General features: G+C 34.3%; 2 protein-coding genes across 10 annotated transcripts; both read right to left on the reverse strand.

Annotated features, from left to right (window-relative positions):
- LOC107420761 (isoamylase 3, chloroplastic) lies at positions 1-14,924 on the reverse strand. 9 transcript variants are annotated; one of them, XM_048475848.2, is made up of 24 exons: positions 14,324-14,924; positions 12,995-13,049; positions 12,843-12,907; positions 12,291-12,448; positions 11,740-11,833; positions 11,280-11,516; positions 10,841-10,945; positions 9,398-9,502; positions 8,486-8,620; positions 8,286-8,372; positions 8,011-8,068; positions 7,746-7,809; positions 7,021-7,120; positions 6,271-6,371; positions 5,604-5,655; positions 4,943-5,005; positions 3,766-3,855; positions 3,619-3,691; positions 2,606-2,685; positions 2,107-2,211; positions 1,923-2,021; positions 1,756-1,817; positions 1,208-1,316; positions 1-540 (listed from the first exon to the last, which is right to left on the reverse strand). In XM_048475848.2, exons 2-24 carry the CDS (start codon positions 13,008-13,010, stop codon positions 424-426), a joined length of 2,175 nt encoding a protein of 724 aa, XP_048331805.2. In that variant the 5' UTR covers positions 13,011-13,049; positions 14,324-14,924; the 3' UTR covers positions 1-423. The 9 variants fall into 9 exon arrangements, with proteins under 9 accessions (XP_048331805.2, XP_048331806.2, XP_048331804.2 ...); XM_048475849.2 differs by having other exon boundaries at positions 12,843-12,911; positions 13,009-13,049; positions 14,324-14,923; XM_048475847.2 differs by having other exon boundaries at positions 12,843-12,911; positions 14,324-14,923.
- A 249-nt stretch (positions 14,925-15,173) lies between these two features.
- LOC107420763 (uncharacterized) lies at positions 15,174-25,922 on the reverse strand. Its single transcript, XM_025074855.3, has 12 exons — positions 25,578-25,922; positions 25,009-25,164; positions 23,892-24,009; positions 23,436-23,532; positions 22,611-22,717; positions 21,876-21,998; positions 21,565-21,718; positions 21,245-21,305; positions 20,763-21,130; positions 17,881-19,495; positions 16,582-16,996; positions 15,174-15,676 (listed from the first exon to the last, which is right to left on the reverse strand). The coding sequence occupies exons 2-11, from the start codon at positions 25,134-25,136 to the stop codon at positions 16,750-16,752; spliced, it is 3,018 nt and encodes a 1,005-aa protein (XP_024930623.2). The 5' UTR covers positions 25,137-25,164; positions 25,578-25,922; the 3' UTR covers positions 15,174-15,676; positions 16,582-16,749.
- Between the last annotated feature and the right edge of the window lie 316 nt (positions 25,923-26,238).

The following is a 26,238-nucleotide window of genomic DNA, read 5'->3' on the forward strand; positions in this document are numbered from 1 at the left end:
TTGAAAAGACAGTCGAATGGAATTATAAAAGAAATGGAAATGTGGTACCGTATATGATTTGATAACGGCTTACTAAGGCAAAGTTTTCAGTTTCTTACAACTCTGAATTATGTGTCCTTATGTGTTCTTATTACATGCTAATTAAAGGAAATTACTTTCACTAATGGTGTACTTTCACTCTTTCCTGAGCACAAGCCCTCAAGTCCTTTTGTAGCCAAAATACAGAATACATATATATATATATATATATATATATAATATGTATATATATATATCACCTGTACCTTTGATATTAATATCTTGAGTTTAGCACCTTCAATTTCAGCATTTGTGTAATGCATGGAAACTGAATCCACCATGAGATAAGCCAGATCTGAATAGTCAATCCATTTAAGAAATTCATCTGCCACCATCTTCTTAAAGTCATGTCAACTTCGCTTGCAGAAGAATTGAGGAAAAGGGGGCCACTTTATAGGTGCTTCCGGTGGTCGGGACTCCATCAGTGACAAAGTCATTAGGAGACTTAAGATTAGTGTCCACCTTCATTTCAACAAGAAAGGTGTCAAAAATTCGGAAACCTTTTTTGTGATAAAGCTGTGCATGATTAATCTTATAAAAGCCAAACACTATAAATGTGAAAAAGGAGAGCGCTTTTAAAAAGACTGGAAAAGTCGTTTGAATGCCTTTTAAAAGGAGATTGAGAAAGAGGCATTAGCAATTAAGGTGACACTGAAATTCTCCATCTCTTACCATGTCAACAGGATTTGTGTAGAATCAAACTGGATTTTTAATGCTAAAATACGTATATATTTAACTTGGTAAACAATGTGATGAAAAGGAAAGTATACTGAAAGCATTGAACAAAATTGCAACATCCCAATCTCACTTGTATTGAATTTTTCTCCTTAAGAGGACCATAATGAAAGCTCGAGAAAACGGTTCATATTGACTATTTGGTCGACCACTACCATAGTGGCTGAACATAAAGATTTCAAGCATATAAATAGGGTTTAAAAAGTTTGTTAAGAGTAGGATTATGTAGAATTAAAAGAAAGGTATAACCTTAACTAATGCGCATGTCTAGAAAATTCCATGGGTTTTCTGATTTTCAAAGAGAGAAAAATATAACTTAGGTATCTGGGCACGATAATGACTATATAAACATATAGAGCATTGGAAAATGTACTAAAAGTGGAAGAGAACTTACCACACGAAACCATTTCCTCTTTACTGGCGGTGGAGGTACATAGGCCTTAACAGAATAGTCATGAGCATTGAATGCCAGATAGATATCTTCTCCATTACTGTCATGAAGCCTACACAAAAAAACTCAGTTGAAGTGCTTCTTATCCACTAAATCCATCCAAATTCAAACACGTTTTCATGTCAGTTTGCATCAATAAGAAATCCAAATGTAGTTTATTTATCCTTCATTATTTTTTTTTTTTTCATATTCATCTTCGCATTGTGCATATGCAGAGCTTTGCATATTACTACCATGACCAGAATCAGTTAGTACCAAAATAAATGAGAGCCCATGCTCAGATTGACATGCATGTGCGCAAAAGGAAATAGCTCAATGCCTAACTAGCAGGCATGTCATTCATAAATCACCCAATGCAAAAAACAATCAACTACAAGAAGTTGCTTGCTAATTTGACAAGCAGGATTATGATGCCAATGGCTTGTATATAGTGGAAATATAGTAAGGTAGGTCTCATAATATTTATTCTGCATATGGGCATATGCTCTTACGTAAATGCAAGAAATGTGCTGTCATAGTTGTCCCAGTTGTCTTCATGCCAAGTGACATCATTCTGCATAAATAGGTGTTCTGTAAGTCTTGCAAAATCTGAATACTTAAATTTACATTTACAGTAAGATTGTTATACAAAAACGCAGAGTGAAGCAAGTGAAATTACTTTGTTGAGAAAAGTTTCATGACTGAATACAGGATGTGCTCGTCGAAATTTTATCACCTCTTTAAAGAACCTGAAGTGATTACCTTTACGTGTCTCCAACTGCCTTACCAAAATATTTCAATGCATTCATCACATGCATGGATAAAAATTTTCAGAAAAGGAGGGATGAAAATGAAAAATTTACCAATCCCCACTGGAAATGGTTAATATCAGTATCATGTCCATAACTATTGTTATTTCCATAGCGAGTATGTGCATACTCATCCCCCATCAGCATCATTGGTGTTCCCTGGCAACAAGCACTGAACAGTCAAAATCTGCTAGCGGCAAATTACCACTTAAATTCTAGCAGTGATATTGAATAGGTCTTGACCCTCAAAAAAAATTTTAGTGAGAGAATATGATTGGGAAGAGGAGGAATCCAAATCTCAGAACCCATTCACTATTTAAAGTTGGCAGTAAGACACATAAGATAACCAACTAAAAGAGGCATACAAGTAAAATTAACTTGGCAGATGCAGCAGCCATCTGCCAAAAATTGCAAACATATCAAGTGAAATTTGAAGCTTTTACGACTTAACTGAACATAGCAAGCACAAGACCAACTTGGAGAACAATAACTCAATTTAAGGATGGGATACTACATGTATGTAACTCATGAAATTGGCTTTCAAATGCATTACCTGTGATATCATTAGCACCAAATGAAAATTTTTCATTTGCCTGGAGCGTATAGCTTTAATAGTATCATCATCAGTTTCTCCTGTCCAATAAATAAAGGATTTTAAATGTCATACAGATTGTTAATAATTGATGTTATATCACAATTTAATTTTCTGCCTTGCCATTATGCCACCGGAGTTGTAGTGATATATGTAATCTTTTGGCTATAGACAGCCCCAAAACTGTCACCATGGGTTCAGATCACAATTAAGCCCACACAACAGAGATGAACTCCCCCTCCAATATAGTTACATTTGTACAAATATACAAATAAGAAAAGAGAGGGGGAAAGGGGGAGAGAGAGAGAGAGAGAGGTAGAGATAGAGAGAGAGAGAGAGAGAGAGAGAGAGAGAGATTCACATAATATACTGAATAAAAGTAATGCTGTACAGTAGGGAAAACACAGACCTGTATATGGTAACCACATGTCTACATAAAACTAACATGAACATTTAGTTTCCGTTCGTGTTTCAATTACAGGTTATGAGCTTGCATCTATACTGCAAGCAAGTAGTTGTAAAAGAAATCTTCATTATCTGCTTAACCTAGATTCTCAAATTTGATATATAAATTAATGTCAGAAACAGAATTGGTATTAGTGCAATCTGCCCAGTCATCAGTCATTAACAAATGAAATGCTGAAGTTCAGTAGTAACTAGTACTTCAAACATCCAACAATCGCAACCAGAAATTAACAAACTGTTGTATGTATTGACAAAAATAGCCAAAATAACAACAAAAAGACAATGCGGTGGTATGATCAAGTAATAAGATCACACAAGAATTTATCATATGTAACATAAGTCCTCTTAAGTTATTTCATTTTTCATATGCATGTCTCTAACCAATTCTTGCTCTACCTTAATGGCATAAAATATGATCATTATGTTGGACACCCAAAACATTTTTATCCAAGCAAAGCAACAATTAGAAATAAAGTTCAAGAAGCAGGAATCAAACATTTGGACCTTACCTTCAAAACCACAATTCCAACTCAAATTATCATTGCTTCCATCATTTCCACCTTCTCCATTAGCATCATTATGCTATAAAACCAACAATAAGAATAACTGCATGCCGTGGATGACAAATATACAAATGGACTTAAATTTTGAAGTACCTTGAAGTTATACGAAACGAGATCATACAGTGTGAAGCCATCATGTGCAATCACAAAATTAATGCTGTGATAAGGTTTGCGCTTATTCACCTGGAGAATGAGTTAATACTATGAGCAGCTTTAAATATAAATTTACATATAGTTTCGTAGGAGAAGGTATCAAATATGTGGGCAGCAGTCAAATTTTCAACTAATGAAATAATACACTGATTAGAATTTCAGGTAACTTGCTCATTTCAACAATAAAGGACAACGACATTTATAATACCTTCTTCTAAAAGTAAAATCTCAAATCAGAGTCATTTTGTTGAAGGTGTGTTTTTCATACCCAAATTTCATTAGCTCTAGTGACCATGAAATTAGTCAGCATGACAATCAAAATAGCATAGGCCATTTACTAGTAATTTGATCATACCATGATCAACATGTCTGTGATCGTAGTAATGACCGTGATTAATACTTTCCAGCAGGGTTTATCATCAAATATCCAAATACAGTACAAATGATTAAGAAAAAAATTATATCTAGCTCCAACAATTTGAGTCGCATGTAAAGATAAATTTGTACTTGAAAAAGAAAAAGATACAATATCACCAATGCCAAATTGAAAAACACAAACTTACCCAATCCCAAAAATGAGAAGTTGCATCTAAATAAATTCATAAACATTACTCATAAATCCAGGAATTTATACATCTTCAGTTAGAAATAAGAACTCACCAAGGGGAATTCACACATGCAATACCAAAATGCTTATAGGAAAAAATTAAAAAATAAATAAAAAACTAAAAAATAAAAAATAAATTAAAAAAAAAGGAAAAAAAGAGAAAGACCTCAAATACTTGTGAATTATGCTGAAGAAAAATTACATTCAGTCAGATTGAACATGAGCATGAGGTTGCTTCCAATAACCTGCCTCAACAAACGAATTGATCTACCAGTTTCACTTATGAAGCCATATTGACATGCTATTTTGTTAATTATCTAACCTGGAACAACTATCGCAATTTAGATTACAAAACTTAGCTACACACTAGGACTAGTGAATCCTGCTCAACAGTTTGCATATTACAAAACAGTGGTGAAATTAAATTAAAAGCTATAAAACAAGATAATGGAATGTAACATGTATATTGTTATGATAGCCATAACTCCAAAAGCAAACAATAATGCTTACATTATAAAGGTCAGCAGATCCAGCAACACGAGTTGCAAGGGTCCCCTTCATACCCTTATCACCCTGAATGCATAAAATGGAAGATTAAGGACTGGAATTAAAACGATTGACTCTAGAAATTTTTCCTCATAATCCAAAACAAAAAGTTAAAAAACATAAAATTTGACTACGTGGTACTTCAAAGATACATACAATAGAGAATATCTAATCACAATAAAAGCCACCAAAAAGAAAAAAGCATAATAGATGCAATGCTGAAAGAAAAATCCAAGACAAAGGTGACAGCTCATATCAATGTGTAAAAAAGATTGATGATTTAAGGGTGCACCAGGAATATAATCGTATGTACAGTGTAGACCATCATTTTTTTGCATTGTAGCTTTGAACCTATTAGTTTCCTCAAAACCACTAAATATATAGAGTTAAATCCCTTCAAAAACCAACCAATATTTGGAATATTTCAACTGAAATTAAGAGATTGCTTTCAACCACAGGTAACGAATATATTTTTTTAACTCTTCCTGCTTCTATATAATCTCCCATATTGTACTTATGCTATCAAGCTCATTCATAAGCAACTTTCATTCCTTAAACTCAAAAAAAGCTTTCTATTTTTCTTTCTTTTTAAAAGAAAAAAATAGAACTGGTATCTATGAATTACCTTTATAAATCTTCTTATGTCATCACGGTATTTTCCATTCCATTCAGCCCACCTGCATTAAGAATTTTGTAATGAAGATAAGGTGTCAAGGGGATTATAGAACAGTAGGAAATTAGGCTACACACAACTCAACACAAAGATTTAGCATAAAACATCTTCAGACATTTATTTTCTTAAATATAACAATGTATTAAAAATAAAATTTTCAACAGAAAAATAGCATTAACCACACTAGCACGTAGCACCATAATATAGCATGATTTCAAATAACCGTCAAATACTTAATATGATTTGCGAGCGGAGGAAGCAACACCAGGGACAAAGAGTAGTCATTTGCAATGTAAATACTACATTAAAAATCCAAAACCAGACTAATAAAACCACTAATACCTCAAAAACACATTATAGATAGCATTTCTTTACGTTCCAGTAGCATTTCAGGTTAGCATAACATGCTCTCATGCCAACCAAATGACTGGAAAAACAAAAGCAACAAGTTCTCAAGATGATAATAGCAACAGCAAAAAAATAAATCCAATAACAACAATAAGAATGCTCAGTCCTTCATTATAGCAAGTAATGATTGTTCTCAAAAGCACAGTACAGAAGAATTGTGAAATATTTAATATATGCAATTGACTGATACAACATATTCTAACATAATTACCTGTCCCAATTTGGAAATTTTCCAACTTGATAAAGGCCACCACAATCCCAAGGTTCTGAAATAACTTTACACCTTGATAGGATAGCATCTTTGGCAATAGCCTGTTCTCATAAAGATAAGTCAACATACTTCCACAATGTACTCAATTCGAGGGCATACTTTGTACAAACCTCATATAATGCAGTCATACAGATGAGCAGACTACAACTTGAAATTGACAGTATATGATGTGTGTGTGTGTGTGTGTGAGAGAGAGAGACATAGAACCAATGCAAACTACAGTAAAGAAAGAATGACTGACAGCTAACAAAAGCATAAGACTTAATTTGGAGGTAGTTCTAATAATAAGTCGATTTTCGTCTTAAATAAAAAAATAAAAAAACAAACTCTAGACAAAATATCACAATTTAGTATTTTGAAATATTACATATGTTTTACCCCCAACTACTTAGCATACCATTTCTGTGCAAAGATAGCATTTGATCAATCAGAGTAGTTCATAATTTCAAAAGGAACAATATACATAAATACCCTCAAGAGTCCTCAAGAATTAGTCTTTTTTTTCAGTATGATCACAAGCAGCATCAGTTAAGGGTGCACACACACACACACACACACACCATACTTCATAATCATATTAATAAAGGAACCTATTTATACTGCTCGGAAGCCAGATGTTCAATAGTTAGCACAGATGCCAATTAGTATTTACAATACCAGTAATGATGTAGATGAAAACATATAACTTACCCTAATAATTGGGGGGGCATTAAGTGGACTACCATCAGTTCCCCGACAAAGGACACTAGCAAGGTCAAATCGAAATCCATCCACATGATACTCAACAACCCTATAAATAAGTAACATAGAATAATATAACCCATGATATCAACAAATGCAATTTGAAAATATAAATGCTCATTTACGAACCATAAATTGGAATCTCAAAATATTAACTAATGTTCCCAGTCAAGTAAGCAATCTAGGTATATATTTATTCCCCACATAGTCAAATCAGATGATCCTATTCAAGTTCCAAACGAATAAAACAGGGTATATCCTACTCTGACTCTGATGCATCAAATGTCCAAATATATAAAGGCTACCATATTGATCCCCCCCCCAAAAAAAAAAAAAAAAAAAAAAAATCATGAAATTGAATTCAAATGATCAACCAGATTTCTGTCAATTGAGTTGCTTGGTTTTCCTAGTGTCAGAAAACAAGCTTATGCAGCAAAGTGTGGATGCAGAATTATCACATTCCCAAAGAACGTATTAAATCTAATATAAGTAGCACCAAAGTACTCTTATCACACCAATCAGTTCCCCAAAACCATAACCAATTAATCTGCTGGAATTCGGTAGCTAGACAACTTCGGAACAATGAAAATATATGGTCGATTCCATTCATAAAATGAAACATGTAAGCTATTAATAATGCTAAGATATATGTTGCATAAGAATGAGGTCCTTACCAATGTCTTAAACTGTCGAGAATGAGCTCCATGACCACAGGATGATTACAGTTTAATGTGTTCCCTGGAGGCCAACAAAATAATGTCTAAAAATTCCAAATTTTTAAACAGTAGTTTTGAACAAGTAACAAGGAAAACTATCTCTTTTTTGATGATTTCTTATGTGTTTGTAGTATTTAGTTAGCAAGATCAAAAGGTTTATCAGTTCTAGGGGTACATATCCATAATACAATGCTAAAATGGAAAGGAAAGCAATCCAAATTACCACAGCCAGAGAAGTTCAGCAATTGGCCTTTGTTATTTGGGTCTAGCATGTAATAAACCTGTCAATGAAGGATGGATAGGTACAATTGACCCAAAAGCTTTAATTTCTCTCTTTTGATAACAGTATACCATAGTTATATTAAGTTAGTGAAAGTTAAACCACAACCTATTCAGATAAATGTACATTATACAAACATAGTAAGGTAGAATAAAAATAGCTACACAACAAGGAACAAGGGTTTTGCACAATATTCCATAAAAGCCACGTAAAATCACCTTATTGTCAATACCACGAAATGAAGTAGTATAAGGATTGGCATCATCAGCCTCATTAGTATGATTATAGACAACATCCAAAATGACCTGCATAAAGTAAAAAATTCTTCACTACTGACTACACCACAATAAAAAGCATTTGTAATATTAATAAACAATATGTATTCCTGATTCTAAAGCCTGAAAAAGACTTGATTTACCTCTATTCCAGCACCATGCAAGGCTTTAACCATTTCTTTAAATTCTTTGGAAGCTTTAAGGGGACCTCCACCAGCACTAGCATAGCGACTCATAGGAGCAAAGAAGTTGATTGTCGAGTAACCCCATGTATTTATCTTCAAAAACAACGAAACCAAAAGAACAAAAAAATTTATCAAGCCACTTGATCATTTTGAGAGATGATACTCACAAACATTAAAATAATAAGAAAACAAAGAAAAGAAAATACGGCATAACATATTTCATAGTTTGAATCATCAATTAAGTAACGAGAGATAAACATTACCCTATAACTGGGGTGTTATGTGTTAAATTCCTTTATAAAATCAATTTTATAGGAAGTCGAAAAGCAATAAAGAAAAATAAACATACTGCTTAAAGCATTTTGAAGAAAAAAGAAGACAAATAATAAGCAGCAGCAAAAAGCAAAACTTTTTTTAGGGGAAAAAAAAAAAAAAAAAGTACTTCTTAAGCTTTGAATAACAAATTGGATATTGGGATTGTAAGCGAGATAATTAAGAAACATAGGCCAAGTATAGAAACTTATAGACGCCTCTCTTTGTGTAGCTTTAGTTCATGGATAACATCTATAAATCACAAATTATTGAATTCCTCTGCTCCTCTTTTTTTTATAACATGGAATCAGAACAACCTAATTGGAAACTAATTTTGTGTTCAAATCATGTTAACCCTCATTTTTGTAAACTTCTTGTTGTGAATGAATAAGACACCCCCATGATTCAACACCATTCCACCATGAGCACAAGTGCTAAAGTGTACGTTCATGTTAGCCATATATGCGTAGTTGCATCCACTTCCTATCAATTTAAAGCTTTAGAGTTGATGCTAACTTAAAATGGTAATTGAAAATGAAGGGAAAAGAATCATTTTACCATGTGATCTCTAGGATTTGGGCGCCTCTGAAACTCCATCTCATCAAACTCAAAGACTGGCAGCAACTCTATGGCATTGACCCCAAGCTCTAGAAGGTGTGGAATCTTAAATTACAATTGGCAAAACAAAATAAAAAGGAAATGGAAAAAGGTCAGATATACCTACTAATCAAAAAACAAAATACCCACATCTCAGCAAACAAATATAGACAAAGTCCAAAATCAATAGAAGAAATAATAGGAAGTCCCCCAGCTACATACAATTTACACAGACATCATCCAAGCAGAATTTGTCCCATAGATCATGAAGAAAAAATAAACTGGGTAACTTGAAAAGTGGATTTGAAGAAGAAATTAGCTCTATTTGAAGCTCCTAAATCCTAACACATGACTTCCAATTTATTATAAAAATCAAGTGTCTGTCAAGAAGATCTAGTTCACAAACCTAGAGCTAGTGTTTTTAAGATTTTTAATTGCTGCACATCATACATGCAGTTCAGTGATTTCTTAAGCAGGATTACGTTTAACAACTTTCGGAAACACATACAAGCACATTTGGTGCAAAATTTCAGTCAGAGGGCTAAAAGCAAGTACATGCTGCAAAGGTTACAGAAAATACCACACTTTTGTAGCCCTGTACCTCATGCTGTAGTTGGTATTGACCATAAGCATTAACTTAGTTTACTGGAAAAAAGGGGAGATTTGCAGGATCCAAATATAACTTATATTTGTCTATTTATCATCAGAAAGCCAAACTTAATCAAGTAAGAAGGTTACTAGGTGTCATTCCTCCTACAAATAATAACTAGAATCCACACCCCTTATACATTCCATTAGTGGAATACAAGTTTTATGTATCTCTGGTCTTCACGACAATTCTACAGAATAATTCAGCATAATTTTAAGTTTTTATTAGCAGCAGTAAATGGATTTGTTATGAAATATATCTTGATATCTTCGTCATAGGGTTTTATTCTGAGCTTGTTACGAGATTTAATTCCACGCTGTTTTAAACTGAACCTAGGTTTAATGTCCAACAGAATTCTTAGAATCAAGGATGATATAACACCTTTGTAAATCCCAGAATAGATTTTACAAACCCAGCTCCTTGCCATCAATTGCCTCGTCACAGGATTGCATCATTCTCCAAACAGCTAAACTCTACCAAGTATTTTTTCTCCAATTTTATTTCATTTATAAAGGTTTGAGAGACAATGTTCATTTGTTTGTGCAAAATCTCCAGGTGAATCATCTTTTTAATGTTCACAACTTAAGAACAAAAGGAACAAATATTCTGAATTGCTTTAATATTTGTAGTTGAGACATCTTAGTTATTGTTTACTCAAGCTATTAAGTTCTTCACTCAAAGTATTGACCTGAGTGTTAAAAAGATATTCATTAGAAGGATTTAATGTCATTAAATTCAGAACAACAAAGATTTACCATATCAATCACACCAAGGTAGCTACCACGGATATCTGGTTCGAGCCCACTGGATTCATCAGCTGTAAATGCACGAACATTCATTTCATATATAACAAGATCTTTCTGCAAAGACAAAAACAAATGTAACAAAGTTTAGACGTAAAATTAGCAGCTAAGACTTAAAATTTAGAAACAAGATATATCATTAAATTATTTTGTCAACTAAATGAGAATGATTGTAACCAAACATTGACAAGGATGAAAATCAAGAATTACTTATCCAAGTATGTCAGAAGTTCGGAAAGAAATTCATAGATTTAAATTCGGTTACTGAGATATAAGGAGGTGGAAAAAGAGACAAGCATAGACAAGAGACAGATGGGTAAGTGAGTAATTGTAAAATTTCCAATTACTGAAAACTCAACAAATATTAGTGTCATTAGGGTGACCAACTAACCTCAGGTATATTTGGAAGCTTGTAGCTGTCTCCCCAATCAAAAGGTAAGCTATCAAAATCATAAGTTCCAAGAAATTTAGAAAACTTGTAGTTGGCATCTCCAAAATATCTGCGACCTTCAACTAGCTTTGCATAAGGATCTATAAGCACAATGCTGCTGTCAAAACGATGCCCCTGATTCCAATCCCGTGGACCATCAAAGCGATAACCATACTGAACATTGCTACGAGGCAAATCCTGCAAAGGAGTAACATCATTATTATAGCAGCTAAATGATGATATATTAGGATGTAAAAATTGTCAAACACTGTTTCAGCAGAAACTATTTGAAACTTATACTCTCTGCAAAAACATAACTTGCTAAGAGATACCTTAGACATATATACAAGGATAGCTAGAAGTGTGAAAAGAAAGATACAATTATGCAGGCGGTGAACTTAGCAATTTAAGGGAAAACTACCTTGATACAAATGTGCCAGATATCTCCTGTTTTATTCATCTGAGGATCCAAAGCCAACTCCACCATTCCACCATCTGGCCCACCAGTCTTTTCCCTGGGAAATATTAGATATATCAAATATAAAAGGGTTGAAGAAACTTAGGAGACAAATAAACTTTGAAACCTTAATATCCACCAAACATATCCCATGAAAAAGGAAAAAACAAAAAATAAAAAAATAAAAATCCAGCAAAGTTTTTTATGACACCCTTTCAGATTTGACCAAGGAAAGAATTAGAAAATAGTAGTGGCTTGCTGCCAGGTGCCAGGCTTTCCCACAAGAACCAAGAAAGAAAAGGCTTAAAAGGGAATGTGCACTAATTTCAGAATAAGGAAAAACAAAATGCCATGGACAAAAAATTTGTACTAAAAAGTTCAATACAAATTTCACATTGGTAGAAGAAAAATAAATATCATAATTATTGCTCAGTTTTACTTCCTCCTAACATTGAAACAATAAGCATGATCAACAATCAGATTTTAACCATGAATGAGAGAATAAGCACTGTCACCTGTCAGGAAGTGATAAGCAAAGTGTTACGGAGGTCGCATGCTGTGAAAAGATGGCAAAATTGATTCCAGTATCAACTTCTGATACACCCAGGGGAACTGCCTGACCTGGAAAAATTTTCCATGATGGCCCAGTCTCCGAAACTTGAGGGGCTTCTTCCTAGAATTAAAGATGGTAAATACATAAGCAACATGAATTATTGTCATTCAGGATTAGTAAAAAACAAGCAGGTTTATGCATTTGACAAAAAATCCACAATACATGTATGCAATATGTGAAATATGTATCAGATATTTTTATTTCCCAATGGAACAGCCAAGTCTCACTTTGCAAGCATTTTATCTTTGCTTCATTGCCCCTCTTAACTAATTTCATATTTTGAAATGTAAAGATGTCTATTGGTGTAAGATTGTCCAACGCATTTCCATTCTTCTAGTGATCCATAATTTTTATTTTTCTTAGCTCAAAAGACAACTTGTTGCATCCCACAATTTACATAGTTTAGAAGTTGTAAGTCAAAAACAAATAAAAAGGAGAAATATACGATAATTACCTCGAGTACACGTTCGTGAGCACGACGACCAAACACATTCATTATCCTATGCCTGATACGATCCCCTGTCTAATTTAGCCATATCTTTAACAATAATACAAACTTGAGTGAAAAGTTAGGCATGCATTGAATTAAATAAAGTACAGACATGCCTTTCTGAAACAACATTGCTGATTGCTACCCGATGCTTGTTTACTCAACTTGAATCTAATAAATTGTCAAAACACAAAAGAATAAGAACCCCAAAATTAATTGTTGAAGCCAAAATAGTACAATAGCTCAAAGCTCAATATAGACAATTTCGACCTACAATAAACTAACAAGTAAGTACAACCACAATCCATAGATAAGAAATCCAAACCAAAAAAAAAAAAAAGAACTGCAATAAGCACTATTTAACCTGGAAAGGATTAGAAGAAGAAGGAATCAAGATTGACAACACAAATACCATTTTCTCTTTGGCCTTTAAGTTGCTCCAAGTACCAAAGAGCTACAAACCCATTTCTAGGAACCGAGTCCAAAACCGAATGAAAGTCAAACAAACAAAAATATATACTTCGACAATCAAAATTCTGAACAGACGGAGTATCAAAAAAAGTGTTGAATCTAGTAGCCAAACATTCAAGAACTATAAAAGTCAATTATATAATAAAATTTACCCCATATCCAGTACACGAGAAGAAGCTACGGTACATGAAGTACTACCATTATAGCAGTTTGACAAAGATGATGCAAACAAAGGTAACTTAGTGGCATTGGATTCGCAGAAATGCTGGGTCCGTAGCATCTCTGATATTTTCATCGCTGTGCAAGCAAAGTATCGTACAAATCGAACCCCAAAAAAAAAAAAGAGAGAAAAAAGGAATAATAGAATCTTAATAGAGGTTAGAGAAAGAGCTTTTTTTTCTCTTTGAGTGTGTGCAAGTTAAAGAGAGTAGTGTATTCTCAACGCTTTCTGGGTTACGACTTTCGAGAGCGGCCTAGAAGCCAGAGGAGCTTTTTCATGTTCGCCACGTGAACGGATACAAAGAGAGAGTGTAGTCAGCACCAAGCATTCTCCTGTGTATGCTGGCCATGATTGGACACGTGTTTCGACCTCTTCTGTAAAAAATCTACTACACACTGACTGACATATATGTGGGCCATATGCAACTTAATATCTGTCTATCTGCTATCTAATCTAAAAAAATTTTTTTTTCTTGCCCAAATTTTCTTTTCATAAGAAAATGTCCCAATTGAATTTTGTAATTATGTTCTTGCAATTTTGTGTCTGTTTCTCATTTTAACGAGCATCTGGAGGAGAGTCTTGGAGCGGGTTTCATGGGGGTTACAAATGGTACACCCCAAATTCTAAGCACGCTAAGAGATCGAACCCACGTAAAATCCGTAAAAAGGAATATCTAATAAATAAATAATAAAAATCTAAAAAACTTAGTTTTCTGAAAATCTAAAAAAAAAAAAAAAAAGTAACTAAAATTTACCTATCACGACTGAAATATCACTTTAGAAAGACCGGCGAGGATTTGCCGATTACTGCGCTCATGGCCGTTGTCGTCAATCACCAGGAACCAGTAACCAGCAGTAATGGCCAGCGTTTGTGCCGTTGCCAATGTCCATCGCCGGAAAAATCCTTAAATGAGTTTTGTCCGGCGTTACCAATTTTCATGGTCGCATATTTTCCTACGGAGAGCCCCATTATCAGCGAGCTCTAGTCATCTTTCGAAAGAGAGAAGCGGACCTTATTAGATTCACCATCAACCTTAATGGATAACTCCATTGCCCCCCCCAAATTAATGGATAAAATTATAATTTCATATTATGCCATTGTGCTAAATTTTTTTTAGCTAGTACGGGTACCGATTCAAGCAATAAATTAGGGTGAAAATCTTCTAGCCAGATGTTGCAATCAGATTATGTACAAATAGAATTATGTTTCATGAAATTTGCTGGTGGTTGGTTTGGCTCATGAATGTGAGAAGAATAGGAGGAAGATGGTGGAGGAAAAAGATAAAGAGAAGAAGGCACACAGTGAAGTCCCAACGGTTCGAGATTCGTGGAAGAAACCTTCTGTTCCTGGAAGATGAAGGGTATAACCGTCCTCTTGTTTTTAATTTGGTTGGTTTTTATATCAATTAATTAAATATAGTCAAACAGTATTTGGCAGACGACTTAAAGAGGAAAAAAAAAAAACAGATATTGCAGAATAAAACTACAGTTTCAATTTAAGCTACCATTTAAATACGATCAATCAATAATTCTACCAAAAAAAATTTAAAAAAACAAAAATACTATCAATCAATAAGGGTTATACCAAAAATAACAAACGAATAGTAAAGCAATCCGATATTCTTTTCTTCCATTTTTTTGGTAAATAATAACGCTGCATTAAGCAAAGCAATCCAATATTCTTCCTTCAAAAAATACATCATGTTTGATTACATTTCATCTCATCACGCTAAAACTGTTTCTCTACATCATCATCATCATCATCATCATCATGAGAAAAATAAAAGAATACAACAAAAAATCAAAGAGTTAAAAAGCCAATTTTCGTAATCCTTTTTTTTTTCTTTTCTTTTCTTTTCTTTTCTTTCCTTTCCCTTTTTTTTCTTGTATACATAGACATCTTTGCATGACTAAATATGCATCAGTTTCCATGTCTCTTACACCACCAACCTCTTTAGTTTGTTTGGTGAGGGCAATAAATCACCAGGACAACCATATCGTGTCAGATTTTGGATATATTTATTTATAAACCATAATTACTCCCTTTTGTTTGTGGATCAACTCCGGATAAACATGACCTAAAAAAGGTCTGAACTGAGAAGACATATCTGCAACAAGCAGCAGACGATCATTTAGCTCTAAACCAGAATAATATAACGGGTATCAAGCAGGGCATATAATAAAACAAGAAACGAGCAGACAAATGAAATATATTCCGAAGGAAGCGTTTCGAGAAATCTGATAAAGATAAAAACAATATAGAATAGCAAGCAGGAAAGGAACCAGTCAGTTATCAAAATGAAAATTCCTTTCTCAATTAGTTTTTAGTTGCCAGAGTCATGGTAAATAAGTAGGCACTTGATGACAATATAGCATTTCAAGAAACCTATCTCTACAAACCGAGGGTCCCATGCACTTCAACGCACAGATTTTCCAACGCAATACCATTATCAGAAGTTCTCATTGAATAGCAAAACTACATGTCATGCTTTTATGGTTTAAAATTCTATCCCTACCATTTTTTTTTGTCTGAGTAGGCTATCTCACTGCAAACTGAACCTTACAGGAGCTTATATGTAAATCACCTCTTGTCCTATATACGCTTATAACATTCCCTAGAGGAGAGTCTATGTGGTAATCATGAATCATATCATTGAATAGTAATAGTCAACAAGTCCACCTCTTGGTTGATTTCCTCTCTACATTCTTTACGAGAATTTTTATAGGAAATAACAAATGGAGCAAAATTTTCAAGAAAGATAGAGCGGATAGAAGGCTAAATCCCGAAAGAATTATAAAACTCTCATTTCACAACAAACCTGACTAGATAGGTCATTTTGTGGCAGTTAATTCACAGGTCAGTGCAGTTGAGCAATCAAAAGATCCAAAGATCTCTCTCTTCAGAAATTATTGATCTCAGTGGAGTTAAGCAATCAAAAGATCCAAAGATCTCTCTCTTCAGAAATTATTGATCTCATCAAATTGATAACATAAACCAACGTATAGCATTTACCTTGAAGATAATTTTGAGACAGTGGGCATTGCCAACTCAACATATGCAGATGATGAACTGAATAACCAGAATCAAAACTGCACGAACACATGGTTGGTAGTAGGTAGGTGGTAGTAATGGGTCGATTCTTCCTTCTACTATATTCAAGCAAGATTATAGCCCAAGGCCCTATTTACTTGCAGCAGCTGCAGATGCAGCTGCTGCCTCTTGTATTAATGAGACCGGTTGACGGGCCTGTAGACAAGCACCTATGTCAAAAGGGTGCAACTCAGAGCCATCAAAAATAAGATTAACACCAGGAAGGACAACTTCTCTGCTGTCAGCTTCTTCTTGCTCAACTTTTGCTGTTGCTTGTGAAGAGGCTTCTTCAATTGGCCTTGTCGCAGCCTCATACACAGGACTTAAAGCATATGACCTGAAGCCCATGAAAGGAAAGAGTTAGAGCACAGAAGTTGTATGCCATTTCAGAAAATTTATTTGAAGGCTATGAGATCATACGGCAGTAAAGAATACCAATAAATTATCCCTCTTGCAAAACAGAAAATATCAACCATCCATGCCCATTTGATGATAGAATATCTTATTCTTCCTACTCCTTTATTAATAAACACTTCTAACATGTGGAAACAATTCTTAAAACGCTTTAAATATCTCAGCATTTGATAAAATTGTTTCTATTTTACTAAAATGATGCAAAGACCAAAAAGTGATGTGAATTCTCATATTTTCTCAATCATTTTTCTTACCAAACAATGAAAAACATATCAATGTTAGTTCAATAAATTGGTATGATGAGTTTACATTTACATATCCTGATATGGTGACCAGCTACCATTTGAACCTGAAATATGATGCATACTGATATTTTGAAACTTTTTTTGATGAATGATCTTTTCAAACTTGGGTTGGGAAACAATTAGCAATTTATCAGTATATATAAGTGGTGCTAACCTTGTACGACAACTAAACTGAAATTTACTGCCTAAAAGCTCCACCTTATTTATTCTAGTCCAGTCTTTCTTTAGAAGTTGTTTTCAAGAACTAATCATAAAAGAGAACAGATCCTTCAAAATAAAAGCTCTGAAAGATAAACCTCTTTAGCTTTCATGGAAATCCCACACAGAAGTAACATTTTAATTAACCACTCGAATGGTGCAATAGAGTATATGAAGAATTCTCCTTTAAAAGATATGACCTTGAATAAAAGCAAGTACTGATAAGCAAGCAACTTAAAACAACAAAACAGGAGAAGCAGATACTCCACATGCAAATGATAAAAGAAAACAGAACAAGACAGACCTAAGAATGCTACCATCGAAGCTTAAAACTTCAGTTCGGCAACGTTGTCGATTAGCAAGTTTTAACCTCTGATGGTCACCTGAAGCTCCTGAAATAGGAGAGGAAGGGTCCGTGAGAGGATTCCATCTTCCACTAGCATAATTCATGAGCATTCGTGATGAGTCCTTTGATTTCTCCTTTTGGTAAAGAAGTTTTGCTGCAGGACCTGTTGCATGATACTCTGAACAAACATCACGTAACCTTTTTCTTAAAGCTTGCATTGCCTCATGGTGCGCACTTAGTGAATCAGCTTGAAGTAATTGAGAAGCAACAACCCTTTTACATATACTGTTGCATAACTTTGGACTAAAAAGTGGCATTCCAAATTCCGCACTAAGTGGGACCCATTCATACTTATCATCATCAGGTGAAAAGTTATCTAATTCTCTTTCTTTGAAAAGCTTTAATAGACGAATGTAACCAACCGTCCACAAGTTTACCTTCTTTGCCAAATCCTCCAACATTGAGTTTAGCTTTGAACTTTCCTCTTCAGACAGTCCCATTTCCTTCCCTATATGAGCAATTGAACCATCAGAGTTCTTTAGGGGCAATGGAACGTCCAATGTAATGACACGTCCAGATTCATCAAGGTCATGCCTACTAAGAGGCTGCACCAAAACAGCTGAGTGTTTGAGAAGAGAATTTAAACAATGTAAAAGTATACTTCCCTTGACTAAGTTTCCTTCGAACTTGCCTCCCAAGGCTCCAACTGTTGAACCATCCCAAGACCATATAAGGGCCTTCTCACAACCAGCCAGTGGTGCAGGAAGCAAACGTAGACACTGTCCTTTCATGAGAACAACCGATAAAGGTCCACAAGCCATATTTGAGTACAGTACCAACTTCATCCAAGGTGTCATAGATAAATGAGAGGGAGGACCAAAATGAATGGGACCTGATCGTCCTGGAAGAACAGAAGAACGTGGAAGAGGAACAATAGAAACAACAATATCATAGTCACGAAGAAACAACCGTTCTAAAGTTGCCTGTGCAAGAGATGCCAAACTTTCACAGCGAAGAATATCGACACGATATTTCTTTTTCTTCCGCATTTCTTTTCCAACATCTGACCCATCAACCAGCATCAGTTTTTCATCACTCTGGGAATCAGTATCTAACTTAGAGACCTCATTTATGCAATTATTATCTTCTGACGAAGAAATAACAAAAGGTTCACCACCAGCACTTTCAGGAATAGATTCAGCTAAGTCAGAACCCTCCTGGGATATCCCGTTGTTCATGGAATTTTCAGTATTGGGCCCATCTCTATCAATGTGAATGTTTCCTGATCCCTCAGACAAAGTGGTGTCAGCTACAAGAGAAGTAGCCTCATCATTGCTTGATGTTATCATATCAATCTTCTCACAAATTTCATCTACTTTAACATCAGTTGCAACCCCACCTGATTGCAGACACTCCAAAACACAACGAAGGCTAAATGCATGGTTTGCAAATTCCTGTAATTCTCCCTCAAATTTTGTTCCCTCCAATGTACTCAGATCCTTGCAAAGATCTGCAATGCTAGCATGACCCAGTTTTCCAGCCTCATACAGTGTCACAGCATGAGATTTCAAGCCTAAACATATTTGAGCATTTTATTATTACTAAGAAAAAAAAGCTGTTAGAATACAGACAAAAAGAATCTTACTTTTTCTTGTTAATTGATATCTTGTTAAACAGAGATTTATCCTCTAAATACGCTTAAAATAAATGTTAATAGATACTCATCAAATCTTCATGCCTACTAATACATCTTATGAATAGAAATTTCGATGCAAGCAAGACTGTACAATACTTTTTTACTTGTATTGTATTGGGTTAGAAAGGATCTGATTGTACTTCATTAGTTTTCTATTAATTATTGTACAACATTTGGTGCAGGATGGTATCGCACTTACTCTACTTGTATTTTAATTTTTTTATAAAAACAAATAAATTAATGTTTTATTATTGATAGACTCATCTTGACAATTATTTATTATGAGAATAAATATAATTAAAATTATTTTATAGTTAAAAATGTAAAAGAATTAATAATATTTAACCAACATTTAATTAGAAGAATTAAACATTATAAAAGAGTTCGCAATAAATAATATTGTCAAATGTAAAATTTATTATATAAATTGATAAAGCGATAAAACAAAAGAGAAAGGCCGCAGTCGTGGGTGAGGACAAGCTTAAAGGAGGAGAAAGAGGAGATGGATTCTGTTTTGGGGCAATTGCAGTTGAGAGAGGGAGAGAGAGATTTGTACAAGCCAACATAAACCCAAGGTCACACAGTGTACAAATTATGCAGCCTGCACCATGGTAAATGGGGAGCTGTGCTAGTGATTTATACAGGTATTGAACAGTCCAAATGCTATATAGCCTAATTTTACAACAGTGCAGTGTCCTTGTACAGGTGAATAAAAGTGTACTCATAAATGACTGTCATCCACCTTAAAACACTAATGCAATTATAACATGCAAGAGTAAGAAATAATTAAATATAAAAGAAAAAATATATCAAAAGTTCTGTTCAAATCTAGGAGCAAAACCCCACCTCATTTTCAGTATTTTATATATTTGCAGCCTACCACATTAAATAATGCTGAACCCTCTTTTATGATCCTAACTTTATGTCTTTATCAAAGGATGGTTGAACTCAATTCTTGCTCACTCAATTTTCACATAGATGCCCCTAATTCCTCTAATACTAATTTTGGAGGTCCTGAATTTTGACTTCTAAGAACTTGGCTAGGATGTCGACATTACTGCAATCATACTAACATTGAATATAATAAAGGAATTTAACATTCATGATGGAAATAATAATAATAACAAAATCAGAAGTAACAAACCTGGTGAAACAGACCCCATCATGAGATAGGACGTTATGTTGGCATCAACAACAAAAGCAACACGAGTATACATTGAACGTGGCCCATTATTTTCTGCCCCTGAAGCATCTGTGGCATCACCACCAATAATCATATTTCCTGAGCCTACACTAGCACGGGAAGTATCCTCATCACTGAGAGTGGTTCTAGGAGATCCAGGTAATGTATCTTGAAGGACAGAAGCTGGATCAATTACTTTTATTGCCCATCCCAGTCTACATGCAAAAGATGCAGCAGCCTGCAGCTGTGAAAGGTCAGCTTGTAATGTTGCTGCCAGCTCAGCTACAGTTGCATTCTCGCTTGAAACAACAAAAACTGCATACAATAACCTAAAAGATGCATTTGAACCATTAAGATAGGCATAATTAAGAGTATTAAGATCTCAGTTTTCACTGCTAGTAAACTGTATTTAAGGTATGTCTGTGTTAAAAGATTGTCCTTACTCCTCTATTGGATCTTCATAAGACTGCTCCCTGTTGGAAACAAATCCTTCAAGCCTGGAAACTGAATCACCATGAATATTACAAAGGCTTATTACCATGTTTTAATAGAAACAGACAACATTTTCAGGGTTTGCAGCCAAACAACAGGAAAGCATATAAGGGTAATAAAATCCATATATATATATATATATATATATGGATGGAGAGCATTCCCAATAAAGAGTGAACTGGCAATTTTGTTTTAGCAATCATCCTAGTCTTTAAGTGTAAAATTCACACAGCCTAAAATTTGGCATAACATGTGAATGAATACAACTTACCTTTGAAACGGTCATCAGGGTAAACAGGGACATCAAAATATATCAACCCCCGCCTGTAAAGTCCCTTGACAATATCAGAATCAAACAGAATAAATGAATTTGCCTCCTCCTTGCACACTTTATCTATTGTTGCCGTCTCTTCTTCTGACAGTCTCTGTAGAAGCAAGAAATTATGGTAAGTTGAAAACCATGCAAATCATAACCAAAAGCTGCTATATACAATCATGAGTTATATGATCAAAATTCCTATAGAATCAAATATTAATTTATGTGGATACTGTTAGTAGTCTTCACTTCATTAGAATTTTCACCTTAAATTCTTCCAGCGTAAAATTCACAAGACAAACTCCCCACCATGGTTCAATTGCAAAATCCACTGGTTGAGCAGGTAAAAGTTCTTTTGCAATTGACTTGTTCAGCTTCCACATAATTTTCTGGACAGTTCGAAATCAAGTAAACAACAGACAAGACAATTAGGAGTTCCATTCTAAATGGTGATTGCATGTGATGCTTCGATATGAAGTTTAAACTATTCCACAAAGTAATTAAGATGGAAACATCATTTTATAAGCAGAATTAATGAAACTGAATTAGTTTATCAAGTCCTCACGACACACAGACACTACCAGTAACTTGAAGAGAGGAAATTCAATGGAGACCAATTGAATGTTCCTGTTGCTGTTACTTTCTTCTTCTTCTTTTTATTTTTTTTGCATAATGCAGATTGTGGAAGCTTCTTTTTCTGTTTCAACAGCTTATGGGAATAGTTAAAGCTTAGCATGACTCAGGTGCTAGTCAAGGACAAAAGCAATAAAAGTAGAAAGGGCTATAGAGGAACTGCTGCATATAGTTAAGTCCAACTACTTCTTTAAGTTCCATCAAACATCCAAGAGAATATAATTTGCAAATTTGAAAGAATAGGTGTTCTAAGACACATAAGAAACACATGAGAACCAGTTAAGATTTGAACTCCAGTGTTACTTTTTTGACACAAGTAGGCATGGACATAATATATGTCTATAAAGGACAGGCAACCTGATAAGTACCTTGGATCTGCACTTGTTCATGATATCAATAAATTCATTTCTCCCTATTCCTGTTAGCCGCAAGGCATCCGCAGCGCTGAAATTTGGGATGCTATCATAAGGTTGCTCTGCATGATAACATTAAATGCATGAGTCAAATTCTATTTGAAATAGTGGGTTTTTCAATGCATTATACAATAACATATAATATATTTTGAACAAAAATGTTAAACTCAACTAAGCCCCTATCTCAACCAATTAAAGTCAGTTAGATGAATCTGTTTTCCCATTCAGCCCCCTTAAAGGTCCTCTACTCTGTCAAATCTTAATTTTTCTACATGAAAATTTTAGACAATCATAGATTTCCACAACATTTCTGTGGATTCAAGTTTTAATCACCTTTAGCTTTTAGGTCGTTACACTCTTTAAGGAGACCCTACCCACTTCTTTGCTGAAACAAATTTAGATCTCTATTTTAAGAGATTGGATAAGTTTAAAGCCTACATTCTTGGAAGAGCCCACTTTATGCAGATAAGGTTAAGACTTCATCCAGATCTCCCCTCATAGAGTTCTATTTATGTGGCATGATGTTTAGACATATATTGAGTGCGTTTTCATGCCAATATAATTATAAGCATTAAGAAAACAAAATAACATGTATAAGTTAATTGGCAATGGAGCGTGGCAATTTCTTAAGTTACATGCACTGTACAAGTAAGTCAAAACTCTTTTTCTAAGTCTTTGAACAAATATCAAACAAAAGGAAGGCATTTTGTGGTCTCCTCACACTGTTTGTCTAACATGCCAAATTTATACAGAAGCATGAAAAGAATACCAAAATATTACCATTCTTCATAACCTCGAAAATCATATCACAATAGTATCTGAAAGGAGAAACCCTCATTACACGGCAAACATACTCCGCAAGGTGGTAAGGAAATAGCTGCAAACAATAATAACATGTAATTTGCAAAAATGTTCAAATTGAAGAAAAAGAATAAATGAGATCATCTATTTCAAGGAAGTCAAGCTGCAATATCATCATAGTTATTAAACTAGACCAATTTTAACACAAATTTACTATTAACGGTATTATATCTTAAATATAATTTTGGCAACTTTATAATTGAAGGGAAAAAAAAAAGGGCACATAAATTATACTTCAAAACAAGAAATTCTCCATCAACCTCTAAAACTAGCTGTAACTCAGGCTTGAGGGCTTCGAATAACATATAGATTGCTCATGCAATGCAACAAAAGTAACCACAAAAAGCAATCAAGAAAGTTCTGTATAAAACACACCGCTAAATTCTTCCGCAAATAACGCATCATCTCCTCATAATATTCACTTTCTTTACATACTTTGCGAGCAAAGCAAGTGTTCCATTGGAGTCTTTTCTTTATGCAAAATTCAACTATCCTGCATGGAGTTAGCATGGGAGGACGTAAGACAATGTCAAGCGAATTAAAGAACCCACTGATGGAATTGGATATATCTATGAATGTATTTAAATAAGCAAATGTAAAGTACTTCCTAAAACCTTGACAGAACTCATCTTTTGTAGTCTTTATTTTACAGCCAGTTTGTTGATATTTTGCAATTTATAGATTCAAAGCATCTTGGACATGGTATTCCATTCATGCAATGAGGTATACTAATTCTTAAGGGATGACCATAAAACTTATTTCTGAAATCACAGTTGCATACACGACAAAGATCAGTCAACCCAACATTCCATATATAATTGAATCGCAAAGATTTTGAAATATCAAGTCTCCTTTATATGATAAGTAATAAGAATAAAAACATCTACAAGAAATTAAAATTGAATACCAATTGAGGAAGCTAAACAATTTGACAAACTTCAGGACCTCTCAGGAATTTCTATACATCCAGTCTAAACACTGTCAAGTCTCATTCTGTTGGTGGCTAAGTTTTAAGCAACAGAACAGATTCTAATTTATCTTGAAGACCAACACCGAGTGTAGTGAGGATCCATCGGCTTAATACTTGCTGAACCTTATAAAAACACAAGTCCAGAAATATTTGGGGAAAATAGTTATATTAAATAATTGCATACTACCCACTTGCAGACATCTATGCTATTTCGGCCTTGAGTTATTAGACATGATCCAAAGAAGGGCACCTACCGGTGTTACATGTTTAGATTCAAAACATATAACCATTGGTTATGGTTTACATTAGCACACTAAGAAAGGAGATCGTGACAATGGATAAAGCAAAATGAAACTCACATTTCCCTCACAAATTAAGCAAAGAAGATTAAGACCAAATACGGCACAAACCCTGTATAAGCAGAACTTACTTCCGTACCAATGGAGATTGTTGCCTTTTGAAATCATTTTTTAATGCTTTTAAGAATAGCAACCAAAGATACTCAGTACTCTAAATTCTAACCTTCTATGCCATTCTTCTTTGGAAGTCAAGATCGCTTGGAGCCGTTTGGGGAGATTTTCCCACGGGCATTCTTCTCTAACCGCTTTCACTAGCAACTGTTCGTCGACTGTAGCAGGAGCACGCTGCATCTTTTACCAAGCTACTTAATCTACTCCCCTGCAAATTAATCAAGCAAAAATCTATAAAAACCGCTATAAGCTAAACAATCCTTTCATCAAATGGCCTAACTATTTTAAAGTCTTCAGCTAAATTCATACACAACCTAAGACAGAAAACCTTGCAACACGAAGCAATAAACCCCAAAACGAAAAATCATAGACTTAAAATGGAACTGAAATTGGATCCAGAAAAAATAAATTTTATGCAAACTCAAAATTAACGATTAAAATATATAAGATTAATTGGAAAATCGTTGGCGCTATATTCAGGAATCGCATAGCAAACAAATGGATCAAAACTCAGTGAATTCTTAACCATGGAAGTGAATAACAGTGAAGGAACTAGCTTTTTGTATTTTTCTTTTCCGTAACAGCACCATTGACGCACTGTAAAGGAAAAATTGAATGTACCTGATCTCGATGGTTATGGAGGAAGGTTTTCTGGACCAGGGTCACGACCTTTTATTTTAAAAGAAATTGAATGCCGAGATCTGGAAGAGTTGCAGAATGTTGAATCTCATTACATTTGCTTCCTCCTCCATTATGAATTTTATTACAGGCGTGACCTGTTTCCATAATTTGGTGGCGTTTGACCCGTTGGTGGTCTGCCCGACCCGGAGTTGAGTTTGAGATTGTGCCATGTCATCATCAGCGTATCTAATTTCCAAAATCTTTCCCCCACTGCCTTAAAAGCCCGGGTTTATAGTCAACGGGTCGGGCCAAGTTTCGTCTGTCTTGACACGTTCAAGACGATGATGCTGTTTTATTGTCGAAATTGCATTCTTCAATATTTTTTTTTTCTTTTTTTTTGCTAAAAGCATCCTTTAATATTTTCGAATCTTATGGGTTTCAACTTACTAATGTTCCCAACTTTCCATTGCTTTTTTTTTTTTTTTAATGTGCGTTAAGCACTTATTGTCGCCTTTTTTTATTCATTTTTTAATATATATAAAAAGGCAATTTATACAATGTCTTTTTATTTGTTTTCCTTTTTTTTTTAATTTGTATTCAATGACTTTGAAAGTTAATTTGAACAACAGTCCATGCTTTTTCCGAAGGTAATAAATTTGTT

This window comes from Ziziphus jujuba, chromosome 5 (genome assembly GCF_031755915.1).
Source record: "Ziziphus jujuba cultivar Dongzao chromosome 5, ASM3175591v1".
In the NCBI taxonomy this organism is placed as follows: Eukaryota; Viridiplantae; Streptophyta; class Magnoliopsida; order Rosales; family Rhamnaceae; genus Ziziphus; species Ziziphus jujuba.